Below are 13,885 nucleotides of genomic sequence, written 5' to 3'. Positions count from 1 at the left end.
AGAAATGTAATTACTCTTTATCAAAATATAGTCATGTGAGATCCTATTATAGAGATTTAATTACAACGAATATAATGGTATAATTGAATCGTAGATTGGATAAATAAATTAGGAGAAAAAATGGTTTAAAGTTTTACAAGAAGGTTGTTATATACATGCATGAGAGAGAAAATATATAGTACTACTTTAGTCAACGGTGGATGCACATGGTAAAAAAGAAGTGTCAAAGTACAATCAGAGCAACATGCACCCCATCGTGAAGAGCATCTGATTTTTTTTTGTCTTGCATCGGATGTATCGCTCCCTGAGTAAAACACAAGACTATAACATACAGGAAAAAAATATAGAAATTAGACCATAGAAAAAAAAAACCATACGAATCGGATAAGAGATATATTGAAAGAAAAGTTTCAAGAAGTTAGTGCTCTTACTAACTTTGATTGAAATTTTCTATAGAATTATCTGTTCTATAGGAATTTCAAAGAAAAAGATATAAACTATCGTAACCTATGATCGGATTAGACATATTCTACTAATACGAATCTGGACAGACCGCTGTCCAAATTCATAAAGCTATAATGTATTCCATTCGTTGCGCACATGATGTTTATATAGCACTCGAAAATTATACCGTCCAGTGTCATTTGTGCACCACATAATTTTGGATTAGTGGAATCCATACACACATAAATAGCCACTTATATCTCAATGTGTCTATGGTACGAATTGACACTATTCAATATAAAATCTGCAATGCCGAATAATAAGCAGAGATATTGTTCATACTCAGCGTGCTAGTCAACTTCAGCCTGAGATGTGCCCATCAAACCACCCGAATGCGACAACCAAATGTGTTACACATCCCAGGAGACTTAACTCAAATTGCTAATACTCTACAACATCTCTATTGCTCAAAATTCATACTCGTGTTAGACTAGTTCCCAGCATAATGACTAATCTCACACTTTCATATAAAGCAACGGTAAACAGGAAATAAGGCATACACAAGAATTAAAATTCAGATTAAAACTACTTTAAATATACATAGGTCGACCGGCTAAATAATTAAGTTTAAAACACGAATTACCCCCATTAACTATTGCGTCAGTCCGGTTTACCCCCAACCCCCAAAAAAAAGTACAAAACCAAACATTTCATACCCCAAACTTTCTAACCTGGATGAATAAATCCCCTAACTTGACTCAAAGCGGATTTGGATCATACATGGTGCACATGTGGCGGTCCAGTCAGCTTAAAAAAGAGTGGGACCCGCCTGCCATGTCTTCCTCTCCGCCACCTCCAGGAGCTGAATGATCCCCCACAGCGGCAAACGACGTCGAGGGAGAGGTGGTGACAAAGTGGTGGAGGGCGAGGCGGCAGAGGAGTAGTTCTTCGCCAACTAGCTCACACCTCCACCCTTCTCCATGCGCCCAACATCATTGTCCGATTTACTTCTCTTTTTGTTTTTGCTTTAGATCTGTGCATACATTGACGTGGGAGCCGGCGAAGAAAGTGGGGAGGGGAATCTCGTCGCCACCAACAATATCGGCCAAGAATTTGATGGCGTGCAGAGCAACAGAGGAGAAGGAGATGGAGAGGAGGAAACGACGGTTGGTATTTCTTACGTTAATAGATAAATCCGCAAGCATAGTGGATAAGAACATTAGAGATTATGATACAACTGTACTTCTATACTTCTATACTAATCATGTCTAGTATACACTTAACACATATACATGCTTACAACATAGGATTTAGTTCTAGGCACCCAGGTACTACCGAGAGACCACTCCCTATTGGTTTGCCAGCGTGGTTACGGCATTTACGCACTCTTATATCATACCCGAACGTGGAGGAATACAAAGGACGGACAGAGTAACCACTTAAATTCTTATACTTGAACTAAGTAAATATACAGTATTGAAACTAGTGCTAGTTTGAATGCTTATGCTTACATCTATACTTGTTGGATTTTCATTCCACAAATGCAATATAAATGCCACAAGCCCGATTACAAATTTGCTTGCATTTACCTTTAAGAAAGGTGAAAATAGGTACCAGATTTTTTGAAACAGTAATAACAACAATGACGTATTGGTGGTGAGAAAAATAATGGGTATTGAATCCTTGGAAACAATAATCATGACAAGGATATAATAAAACAATCTAATAAAATAATGTATGTTATTATGTTATCAATATTCAAAATGAGCAAAAAAAAAACTCGAATTTTTGTTGAAAGTTTCTCTTGGTTATTGTTTTAAGCTGCACATAAAATTTTGAATTAATGTTAATGCAGCTTATCTATGTTAGGGGTTTTCGTTCAAATTATGTGCTAATGAATATGTTGTATTATAAATTGTTTGAATACATAAATCTTTAGTGTGAGTATGAGTATGGTCAGGAAGAACATATCACCAAACACCAACATCACATGGTAAAATTGTGCATCTCTGAGGAGATATTTGCAGTCACTTGGGGCACTAGTGTTGGAGCTTTCCCACTCGATAAGGCTCTCATTGCCGAGAGGACGGGACGAGTCGACAGGCTTCCAACCTGTGATGAGCTCCATAAGAACGACGCCGAAAGAGAACATGTCTGATTTCTCGGCCAGCTTCCATGCGTACTTGGGAGCCAAATACCTGTGTGTACATATTCAGCAGAAATGTAGAATTACTGTACATTCTCAGACAAAACTAAATGTTGCAGTACTCCTGTAGGAATGCATTACCCAAATGTACCCATCACACGCGTCGAGACATTGGTGACATCGTTCTTCGCCAGCTTGGCAAGCCCAAAGTGTGCCACCTAAGCAATCAACACAGAAGTCAAGCTCCATCAGTAATTGAACATACAACACATCCACATTAGTAGCTAAATGTTCAGAAAGTGTTGCAGTTAGAAAAAAAACTGAGCTCCAAAATGCTCATCAAACAAGATGTTTGATGACTTTATATCACTATGAATGATTCTTGGATGACCTAGAATAACAAGACATAGTTCCAGGAAAAACAACAAATTAACATAAGGAATTCTGATAGAACGAAACAATGACATAGCCCAACTGAATCCATCTTACAATCCTCATGTAGGTAGGCCAATCCGCGCACCGATGTCAGATCCAAGTTATTTAGAGTCTGAAATGGATCGCCCGCTCTCTCACTCAAATCTGTGGCCACCGCAAGATTGGGAAGAACTAGCATTCTAAGCTATTCCAAGAGACTTGTAATATTTTTTTTCTTAATTCATTTCTCCTTGACGCTGGGTTTTATACTCCCAGTCACATCACGCAAAACAGGTTCAGAATCATAGTCCAATCAGAGAAAAGCAGATCGAGTAAAGGAGTCGCGCTTGTAGGCGACGACAAAACTTAGACTGTGAATCGTACATGGTAAAAGTCCACGCTGTTAGATAAAGCGGGAAGTTTTAAATGAATCCATACTAGCTGTCCGCTCCTCAGACTACTCAAATGAAAGATGCATCCCCCCTTTTCTGAACCTTCTTTCTCTGAATATTTCTGAATTTCTGAATTTCTCCCCTTCTGAACTTACACACCTCTGACTATTGACCCGACAACGATCTTGACGCTCGTTGCCGACCAGTTCAAGAGATACCTCACGAAACCCCTTCTGGCGTCTAATCAATCGGGTGATTAGGGTTTAGAATGTTTCATAGAGAAGTCGAGTGTCCGCTCTGCGGCTTTGCTTCTCCTCCTATTGCTTTTATAGTCCCATTGGTGAGGCTCAGATGTTCATCTCCAATTAGAATTCGAACTTATTTTGTACCAATCACACAAAAACAGATTTTTTTTCTCTTAGTTTGTTTCTTGTTAGAAAAGGGAACTAGCGGGATTTTTCCCTTCCTAATCCATATCGACAGTGAGTCGATAAAATCAACCAATGGAATCGTGTGTATATATCGATTTCATCAACATAAACAACAAAGAAACGAATAAACAGTAAGACAATGAATTCAATTCAAAGTCCCTCAAAGAAAAATGAAGATATCAACACAAACAAAATCGTGAAACTATGAAATTGTTCGGAGATTCTTTCATGCCTAAAAGTCTCTCCTGCTGCTCATGCTAGACCTGGATTGGCTGTACTCCGAGCTGAAATCCTGGCTGCCAAATGCCATTCTTTGGAACTGCCTGATGTCGGCAGTGTTCGCGACATTGAACATCTGGCTCTTCCCCGGCTGCACACCATTGCTGAGGTCAACATCCGTCAAACTGTCAAGTACTCTAACGACCTGAAAACAGAGACAGAGAAACATCCCAATGGCAGTGAGCAATATGCAAGATTTTGCAAAGTGCAATCTCCGATTGCCAGATTTTGCTAGTGCCAAAATGGACTTTCATGAGTACCTGTCCCATCTTTGGCCTCCGCGCAGCTGAGTGCCGGATGCACGCCGCAGCTGCCTCGATCACGCGGAACATCTCAACATCATCATACTCCCCATCGAGGCGAGGGTCGACGAGCTCGTCGAATTCTTGGTTCTCAATTGCACGGTTCAGCAATGGCCTCGACTGCAAGAGTAGTAGTATGGTTAGGAAGAACATGTTACCAATCTTACCAATCACCAATAGTACAATTGTATATCTCCAAAGCATCTGTTCAGATTTGTTATACTATTTAAATTATATCCTATATTGGTTTATTTTGAGACGAAGGAATTATGTTTTATGAGATTCGCACGCGGTGGTGATATTAGGTGCTGGAGCTTACTGTTGGTTGATTTTGTCGACTTGTGTCGATAAGGGTTAGGAGAGGATCTAAACCACCGGTTTCCTTATCCTAACAAGAAACAAACTAAGAGATAAATTCGTTTTTTTGTGTGATCGGTACAGAAAACGAATTCTAAACTAATTGAGATAACCCCCGAGCCCCACCAGTGTCGCCTATATAAAGAAAGAGAAGGAAGGAGGCAGATGACGACTGATCTCTCTCTAATCTCAAACCTAAATCAATCGCCCGATCGATCTAGACACTGGAAGGGGTTCGTGAGGCATCTCTAGAAGAAGAAAAGAAGAACAGCAATGGCTTCATTCTCAGGTCAGTATATCAATTAATTTCCGCATAAGCAAGAGGTGATTGTTTGTAGACTAAAGCTTAAGATCCTGTAATAAGAACTCCAACATTGTGGTATCAGAGCTGATCTTTAGTCCACTCAATCCCTCATAATCACATCATCCCTGTGATTAGAAGCCATCCTTAAAAGGGTTCAAGATTGATTCGGCATGAACAATTTTGAATTAGATTAGATTAATTTTTTTAAGTCTTGGTTGCATATTAAGCCATGTTATACTGTTGGTCTTGGCCAACAGTAGAAGAAGCAAAGTTATTAATAATTTAATTTTGTTGCTTAGCAGTAGAATTTAAGAGAAGAATGAGGATTGGGATAAACGAGATTGAAATTCCCAAATTCTCACACAAAGAATTCCCAGACCGAAGCTATGGTTTCGGCCAGATATTAGAGGGGAGGATCGGTCAAGTCAGATCGAAAATCCCCAATTAACTATTTTAATCTACTCGGCCTATTGCAAGGTTAATTAATCTATTGTTCTTACATGATTAAGTTTTTCATCATGAATAAGCTTTGGCTAGCAGTGGATTAAGAAGAAAATTGGGGAAGACGGGATAAACTAGATTGAAATTCCTAAACTTTTCCCCAACTATTAAGCTCAGAAAAGAGGAGTTTGGGATAAACAAGATTGAAATTCCCAAAATCCACACCTCAGAAACCCTAATTCGAAGAAATCTCCAAAATTCGAAGAACCCTAATTTCGGTTCTAAGAACCCTAAGTCACAAAGTCCGAATTAAATCCAAGAAGAAAATTAGGCTCGGGTTCGGTGACTTGCCGTTTGAAGCCCCCTACACCGGAAGCGGCATCGCCGCCACTTCACCTCCTTGCGGCCACGTCGGTCTTCCCGTACGCGCACCTTCTTGGAGTGTTTTATTTTCAAGCAATCCATATTGCTGTTAGAACTAAGGAATTTTTTCCATGAATTATTTTGGTCTGAAGGAGTACTGGGCTTATATCAGTAAGTCATACATTGATATAAATTAAAGAAATAATTTGAGAGAATTCGGTTAAAGTTAGTCAAGCTGTGATTAAATTCTAAAGTTAGACTCAGCTGACAGAAGCTTGAGATTAGCTCAAATCTGGATGCATACAGATTTGGCAATCATTTTACTGGGAATCTTGGCAGTATTAATTAAATCCAGACTAGACCACTGGTATTAAGAATGTTTTGTATTATCTGCAAAACAATTTTAAGTAACATGCTCATATTTCTAAAGTCCAATGATATCAGAACTTTAGAGACATTTGGACACTTATTTTGTGAGATGTGTGGATATTTATAAAGATTATTAAGTTAACTAAGATTAAGCTATGTCCACACATAGGGGAGCAATAACCATAGAAAGGCTCCAAAATAATCTCTTACTGCATAGTCGACGATGCAGTTAGATTTTAAAGCATGTTATGATTAATCATAAGAATATTTCCCAGAACTAAGAGTGGTAAATAGCGCTCATAAACCACTCAAAAGGTGTAAACCACCCAAAATATACTATGTTATAAGTTGTGCACTAATTGAACACAGTTTTCTATTCTAGTAGCGACATGTTGTGTGTTTTCTACCTAACACATTGATATGGTTGTGAAAGATATGTCCCAGGATCGAATTATTAAGCTAAGCATTTGCTAATGGATCCATACTCTAAAGGCTGATAAATTAAGATTAATTAAGATTATGTTCTGGCCAGTACATATGTAAATTAGAGCCTTACTAAGATCCTAGATGAGGGGGACTTAATTTTTCAATCAACACCCACTAAGCTAAGCTTGAGTTTATTTGAGTACTATAGTGAGCTATAGGTCTTGTTGTCTCAGTGACGCATAATATTGTTGAAGACATATTGCCTTGGGGAGCTATTTTATTTAATAGACTCGTAAGTAAGTCTCAAAATCAAGGGGAGAATGTTGGTTGATTTTGTCGACTTGTGTCGATAAGGGTTAGGAGAGGATCTAAACCACCGGTTTTCTTATCCTAACAAGAAACAAACTAAGAGATAAGTTCGTTTTTTTGTGTGATCGGTACAGAAAACGAATTCTAAACTAATTGAGATAACCCCCGAGCCCCACCAGTGTCGCCTATATAAAGAAAGAGAAGGAAGGAGGCAGATGATGACTGATCTCTCTCTAATCTTAAACCCTAAATCAATCGTCTGATCGATCTAGACACTAGAAGGGGTTCGTGAGGCATCTCTAGAAGAGAAAAGAAGAACAGCAATGGCTTCATTCTCAGGTCAGTAGATCAATTAATTTCTGCATAAGCAAGAGGTGATTGTTTGTAGACTAAAGCTTAAGATCCTGTAATAAGAACTCCAACACTTACCCACTCCACGAGGCTCTCATCGCCGAGGGGACGGGACGAGTCGACAGGCTTCCGGCCTGTGATGAGCTCCAGAAGGACGACGCCGAAGGAGAACACGTCCGATTTCTCGGTCAGCTTTCCTGTGGATGCATACTCTGGAGCCAAGTACCTGTACATAATTCAGCAGAAATGCAGAATCAACACTAGTGCCTTGCATTAACCACGTGATTGTGACAAACTCCTACAGCCTACCGGCAGGAATACATTACCCAAATGTGCCCATCACACGCGTCGAGACGTGGGTGACGTCGTTCTCAGCCAGCCTGGCAAGCCCAAAGTCTGCCACCTGGGCATAAACACACACACAGCAGTCAAGCTCCATCAGTATAACTGAAACATATATATAGCACATTTCACATCAGTAGCTAAATGTTGAGAAAAATGTTGCAGTTAGAAGAACACCTGAGCTTCAAAGTGCTCATCAAGAAGGATGTTTGATGACTTTATGTCCCTGTGGATGATTCTTGGATGACCTATAGTAACAAAACAAAGTTCCAAGAGAAAGCAAATATAATTATTAACATCAGGATTTCCGACAGAACAAAACACTGACATAACCCAACTGAATCCTTCTTACAATCCTCATGCAGGTAGGCCAATCCGCGTGCTGAGCCGGCGGCGATCTTGACCCTCGTCGGCCAGTCCATCACCGGCCTTCCCCTCCCTGCAAGCGCCGCTGGTACGTAAGCAAGCGAGCTGTACACTACACGAAGGAGCTGGTCGAACAGTTTGATTACCATGGAGGTGGTGGTGCAGCGTGTCGTTGGAGACGAAGTCGTAGACGAGGAGGCGGTGGTCCTCGGCGATGCAGTAGCCGACGAGGGAGACGAGGTGGCGGTGGTGGACGCGGCTGATGATCTCCACCTCCGCCTGGAACTCCCGCTCCCCCTGCCCGCCGCCGCCCTTGAGCTGCTTCACCGCCACCGCCTTGCCGTCCGCGAGCGTCCCCTGGAACACGCACCCGAACCCGCCCTCCCCGAGGAGCTTGTCGCGCGCGAACCCCGCCGTGATGTCGTACAGCTCGTCGAACGTGAACGCCTTGGTGTTCCCCACGCTCAGCTCGCCCGACGCCGCCACGCTCCTCGCCGCCCCGCCCCCCTGGCTCCCCGTGCTGTAGTTCGCCGACGTCAACCGCTGCTGCTGCCCGTACGACGTCGACTGTCCGTACGCCTGCCCGGATGACATCATCGGCGACACGCCCTGGCTCTGGCCCGCGCTGAAGTTCATCGACCCCGACGCCGACGGCGGCCGCAGGAACGGGGCCTCGCCGGACATGTGCTGCGGCGTGTACGACGGCACCGCGAAGCCCGGGTAGTACCGCTCGGCTTGCCTCCGCCTCCGCCGCTGCGACAGGCAGGCGAACATGCCGGCGAGGCCCAGGAAGGCGACCACGACCACGACCACCACGGCCGCGGTGGTTCCGGAGCTCAGCCCGCCGCTGACGGGCGGTGCCGGCACGCCCGCGCCGCTGCCCGCTTCAGCCGGAGAGCGCGTCGTGGTCGCTGCGCTCGTCCGGGCCGGCGGAGGTGGCGGGGTCGCGGAGTCCATCGCCGAATGCCGTGGTGGTGGCGGCGGCGGCGGCGGCGCGTCGGCGGGGGACGCTCTCGGCGCCGCTGCGACGGGTGGAGGAGCCGCGCTTGACGAAGGCGGAGTGGCGTGTGCTCGCGGCGGGGGAGCGGGCGGCGGCGGCGCCTGCGTGGGCGCCGGCGGTGGCGCGGCGTTGTCCGCTGGGGGCGGTGCTGTGGGAGGCGGAGGGGAGGGCGTCGGTACGGGAGACGGCGGCGGGGGAGGCAATGCGGTTGGTGGAGGCGGAGGCTCCGCCACCGGCGGCGGAGGGGAAGTCACCACCGGCGGCGGAGGCGGTGGAAGCGACGGCGGTGGCTCTGAAGGAGAAGGTGGCGGCGGACTGGCAGACGATGGAGCAGGCGGCGGCGGAGCAGAGGATGAGGAAGAAGAAGGTGGAGGAGGGGTGGAGGACGACGAGGTCGCCGGAGGCGGCGGCGAGCCACCAGTCAACGGTGATGTCACCGTCGGGGTGGGCGGAAGAGGGACGCTGCCGCCGCCGCTGCCGCCGGGTTGCACCTGGAGCAGAGTTCTCATCGTGTCTACTATTGCAACTCTGCAAATGTTCACAAATTATTAGAACAGAAAAAGTTTTCAGAAAACATCATACAAATATATCATTGCTTCATGATCTTGAAGACTTTCAAGTCAACTTTCAAATGTAACTAATTCATTAACATTTCTTGGTCTAAAGCAACATCATGGAACTATAACATTTCAATGTTACAGATGGTACAGAAATGTTCCTATAAACTCTTCGACCAGAAAAGAAAAACATCTGTATCCCTGCAAAGCTCCAAAATGCTTTACTTTAAAAACAGCTTAAATTTCAGCAAATTATGAAAAATGGGAGGAGATCCAGGTGGGGTTAAATGAAATAAAAAACGAAGCTCAAATAAACAAACCTAACAACCTTGACAAATCTTCTAATTCGATCGATCACAACACGTCTTCTGACTAAAAAAATGTCTCCCAAAGTAAAAGATTCTCCCAGACCAATTGGATGGAAGCTTCCTTTGCTGTTGAGGGAACTATGGAAGAACAATGCTAATCAATAAAACTTTTGCAATTTGCCAACAACGAACTCCAATACATAATAGATATTTTGAAAGCAGAAATTATGACTTCAAATTTGTGAAATTATACCCGCCAAGAAGGTCACATATCCCCCCCCCCAAAAAAAAAAAACCAAAAAAACAAAAACAAACAACAATTCTGAACAATTGAGGTCTGCAGCTCAGACCTGAACAGTACCTTCTTCTTCAGATCAGAGGAAGCTTAGCTACCACCTCCGCAAATCAGACGGAGAACCCTACCCGCGACACCGACGGCGACACGGACGGACCAGCAGCGCAATTCAGCTCAGTTCTCATGCTGCATCGGCCCAAGAAAAAGACACAACGGCGTTGGAGGAAGAAGAACTGAAGAAGAAGCAGAAGAAGATAATGCAGAGAATCAGAGGTGGTGGTCTGAAGGCATCTTCTTCTTTCTCTCCTTCTCCGACCCTCCCTCCCTCTCTGCTGCTGTTGGTAACTGATCAAGAACGTGGTGGCAACGACGACACCTGCTGAGCTGTGCCGGAACATGACGACCAAAACTTATATGTTTACAGATATAAACTTGCCTACATGTTTACACATAAATATACTACTATTATGTACTATTGTCGAAAGATATGCATGGTCTTTTGGAGGAAGGTAGCAGGAGAGTAGTCGCGTCCCTGACATTGTCTACTACTGCTGCTTTGCAAACAAGGGCAGCATGACATGTCGTTTGATTAGTTAAGCTCGGGCAGTCGGGCTACTTGTACGCAGTCGCGAGACCATCAGAGGTAAACACAGGGGATAGCGCCTTCATGGGAAATACGTAATACTCCCACCGTATGAAAATATATAAGGTAACGTTTATCTATGAGTAACAAAAAAAAATTCGGGTGAATAGTTACAGTACACTATCCATCCGAAGTTTTTTAATTTTTTTCTCTCAAATGAAGTTGAGTTTCGACTTAAGATTTGGTGTAAATGCATTTTATATCTACACATATTTCTTTTATGAATTTACAAGACTTTTAGAGATGATTTTCATATGTTTCCAACACTTAGCTCGTTTTCACACGATATTTTCTCTTTATTTTGAGGACATATGTGTTGCAAAGTCATAAAATATTTTTTTATTTCTTATGATCTAGCTTAAAGCTTAAGGTTGCCCATAACAATATTCATTGCTTTGCTCCTCTCTCAATGCATAGAACAAAAATACTAATTTATTCCTTGTAAGATTACTTTGCATGTAACTTGTGGATGCCTAGCCGCTAGCAGTTCCCTCTCTTTTTATCTTTGGAAAGTAGTTTCCTTAGGTCTTTTGTAACTTTTCTATCTCCTTTTTACTATAATCCAGGAAGAACTCCAGTCTTTTACAACAAAGAATTTAACTCCAGGAAATATATTGGATCGGGCCATCTAAAAGGTTGGACCCAAAATCACCCCGCCTCCAACACCGCCACTAAATTTGGTTTCCAAAAACTTTAAGGGCATGCACAATAATCATTAATAAGGGTTTCTTAGCCTTGCTAATTAGGAACGTTTACGGACATGGAAGAGAGAAGCGAGAAGAGGTGGTTTACAACTGCTTACAACAACTCTTAATAACCTCTATAAAATAAAAACTTCGTTGCATGAGGGTGTGAACAAGGAAAAATAGTAATAAAAAATATTTTTTAATTAAATGGTTTAGAGTATTTGTTATCTCAATTTTGTAAGGGCATAGTCTCTTAAAAAAACATATAGGAGTATTATCTAAGAGTCTATATGGGTTCTACCGTTGAACATTGTGGAGATTATGGGTACCCCATACCCACACGGCATGGTTATCCGACTAGTTATAGGGGATAACTTATATCTATGTAATATGTAACAGATCATGACTTGGGTGTTACGTTTCCTTGGTGTTACGTTTCCTTGTATATTACGGAACGGCCTAAAGTCCTGATTTAGGAAACCGATACCGTATTGGTTAAAGTTTCTATCTTGTAATCCTGCCCCCCATCCTATATAAGGTGGGCAGGAGGCCCTCTAGGGGGCATGAGGCACAACCTGATCGTCAGATCAATACACACTCGGCGGATTCAAATCCCCAAACAGGAGTAGGGTATTACCTCTCATTGAGAGGGCCTGAACCTGTCTAAATCCTTTGTCTCCGCATCCATCCACTTTTAGGTCTCGTGCGCTACCCCCTTTTATTATTGCCGAAATCATGTTTCGACAGTTGGCGCGCCAGGTAGGGGCAAACGCCGAGTTTCCTGACGACGAGTGCGATGGAATCAACTTTATGAGTCGCCGGCTTCGTCTTCGCTTTGGGAGCTCCTTGATTCCTCGCCGCCGACGACTTCAACAAGACGAATCGTCGCTGCTATTCTCTGCCTGATCTTGTTCGCATCAGCACGACGGCAACGACGGGGCAACGACAGTTCGACGGATTTGATGGTCGTCCTCGTCCACCACCAAGCCTACTGGTCCAATCTACCCAACGAGGATGCCATGGTGTTGCAAGATGGATCTACAAACACGAAGCATGCCAAAACCGATCTAATCGGATGCATAGGAGACGGCTGCAGCCACGCCGATGCCTTCCTGCCGTCCTGCGTCGTGCTGATGGACACCAACGCCGCCCGCGACTGCGACCTCCGCCTCCTCCGCTCCGTCTCGGAGTCAGTCGAAGAGATCAATCTCGGCGAGTTTTTTCCTTTTAATCTCCGACTTCGCCGGGTTTTTTCCTTTTCAACTTATTGTTGTTTATTAGATTAATCTCTAAATGTCAGATTAATCTCTCTTGGTATTTTCTGCTGTTTGCATGTAACGCCGCGGCACTACTCTTGCCGACTGGTGTTTCGCCTATTATGCCGCCGCTGTTGGGCGTCTACGACTTCACCGCCGGCCTGCCTCCGTCGCCGCCGAGTGGTGCCTCCGCCTACACGGCTGGCCTATTATGCCGCCGCTGTTGGGCGTCTACGACTTCACCGCCGGCCTGCCTCCGTCGCCGCCGAGTGGTGCCTCCGCCTACACGGCTGGCCTATTATGCCGCCGCTGTTGGGCGTCTACGACTTCACCGCCGGCCTGCCTCCGTCGCCGCCGAGTGGTGCCTCCGCCTACACGGCTGGCCTATTATGCCGCCGTTGTTGGATGTCTACATCCTCACCGTTGGCTCACCTTCGTTGCCGTCGACTGGTGTTTCCGCTTACACGGCTGACCTATTATGCCGCCATTAGTGGGCATCTTCGCTTTCACCGTCGACCGCCTTCGTCGCCGCCGACTGGTGTCTTCATTGTTATTGATGGACGACTTTGTTCCCACATTGGCCACTTCTGCCATCACCAAGGGGAATATTACAAAGCTAAGTCATCATTTATTTTATTCTTTATATGATATTTTTCCTTTTCCTCTGCCTCACTACACCAATTGGTCTTCCATTGAGTAGTGAGTCGGGGGCTACAGATGTTATATCATATTTTTTATAATATTTATCTTGATTGCTTGCGACATAATCTGAGTACAAAAGTACCTATCGAGTTATGGAGTTCTATCTTCCTATGCTTTCCGTTTGGTTTGCCAATGGATGGTTGCCTTTGGGCCGATTCCTAGCACCCGGGGGCTCGTTGGATGGACCGAGTAACGCAAGGTGCTAAGTATTATTCGGAATAAATCAAAAGCATAGAGATGAGATAAATTTATTTTCTGCTCTTAATAATTGCAAAAGTACCCGAGTAGTAAATTCTGATCCGTGAAACTTTGTTCCATTAATGACGAACTCATATCACTCATATGCATGTTTGGGAAATGCCTAGGCCGACTCCCGATGCTTGGGGACTATGACTAGTCGGG

The 13,885-nt window shown here is 44.2% G+C and overlaps 1 protein-coding gene across 1 annotated transcript; it reads right to left on the bottom strand.

The window, feature by feature from the left end:
* Positions 1-3,892: 3,892 nt before the first annotated feature.
* LOC107275896 (proline-rich receptor-like protein kinase PERK8) lies at positions 3,893-10,577 on the bottom strand. Its single transcript, XM_015786594.3, has 8 exons — positions 10,263-10,577; positions 8,183-9,564; positions 8,023-8,109; positions 7,848-7,918; positions 7,655-7,731; positions 7,407-7,554; positions 4,367-4,528; positions 3,893-4,251 (listed from the first exon to the last, which is right to left on the bottom strand). Exons 2-8 carry the CDS (start codon positions 9,543-9,545, stop codon positions 4,060-4,062), a joined length of 2,100 nt encoding a protein of 699 aa, XP_015642080.2. The 5' UTR covers positions 9,546-9,564; positions 10,263-10,577; the 3' UTR covers positions 3,893-4,059.
* Between the last annotated feature and the right edge of the window lie 3,308 nt (positions 10,578-13,885).

The sequence above is a fragment of the Oryza sativa genome, chromosome 6 (assembly GCF_034140825.1).
Source record: "Oryza sativa Japonica Group chromosome 6, ASM3414082v1".
NCBI lineage: Eukaryota > Viridiplantae > Streptophyta > Magnoliopsida > Poales > Poaceae > Oryza > Oryza sativa.
Note: the sequence above shows the minus strand (reverse complement) of the source record. Positions and strands in the feature narration are given on the sequence as shown.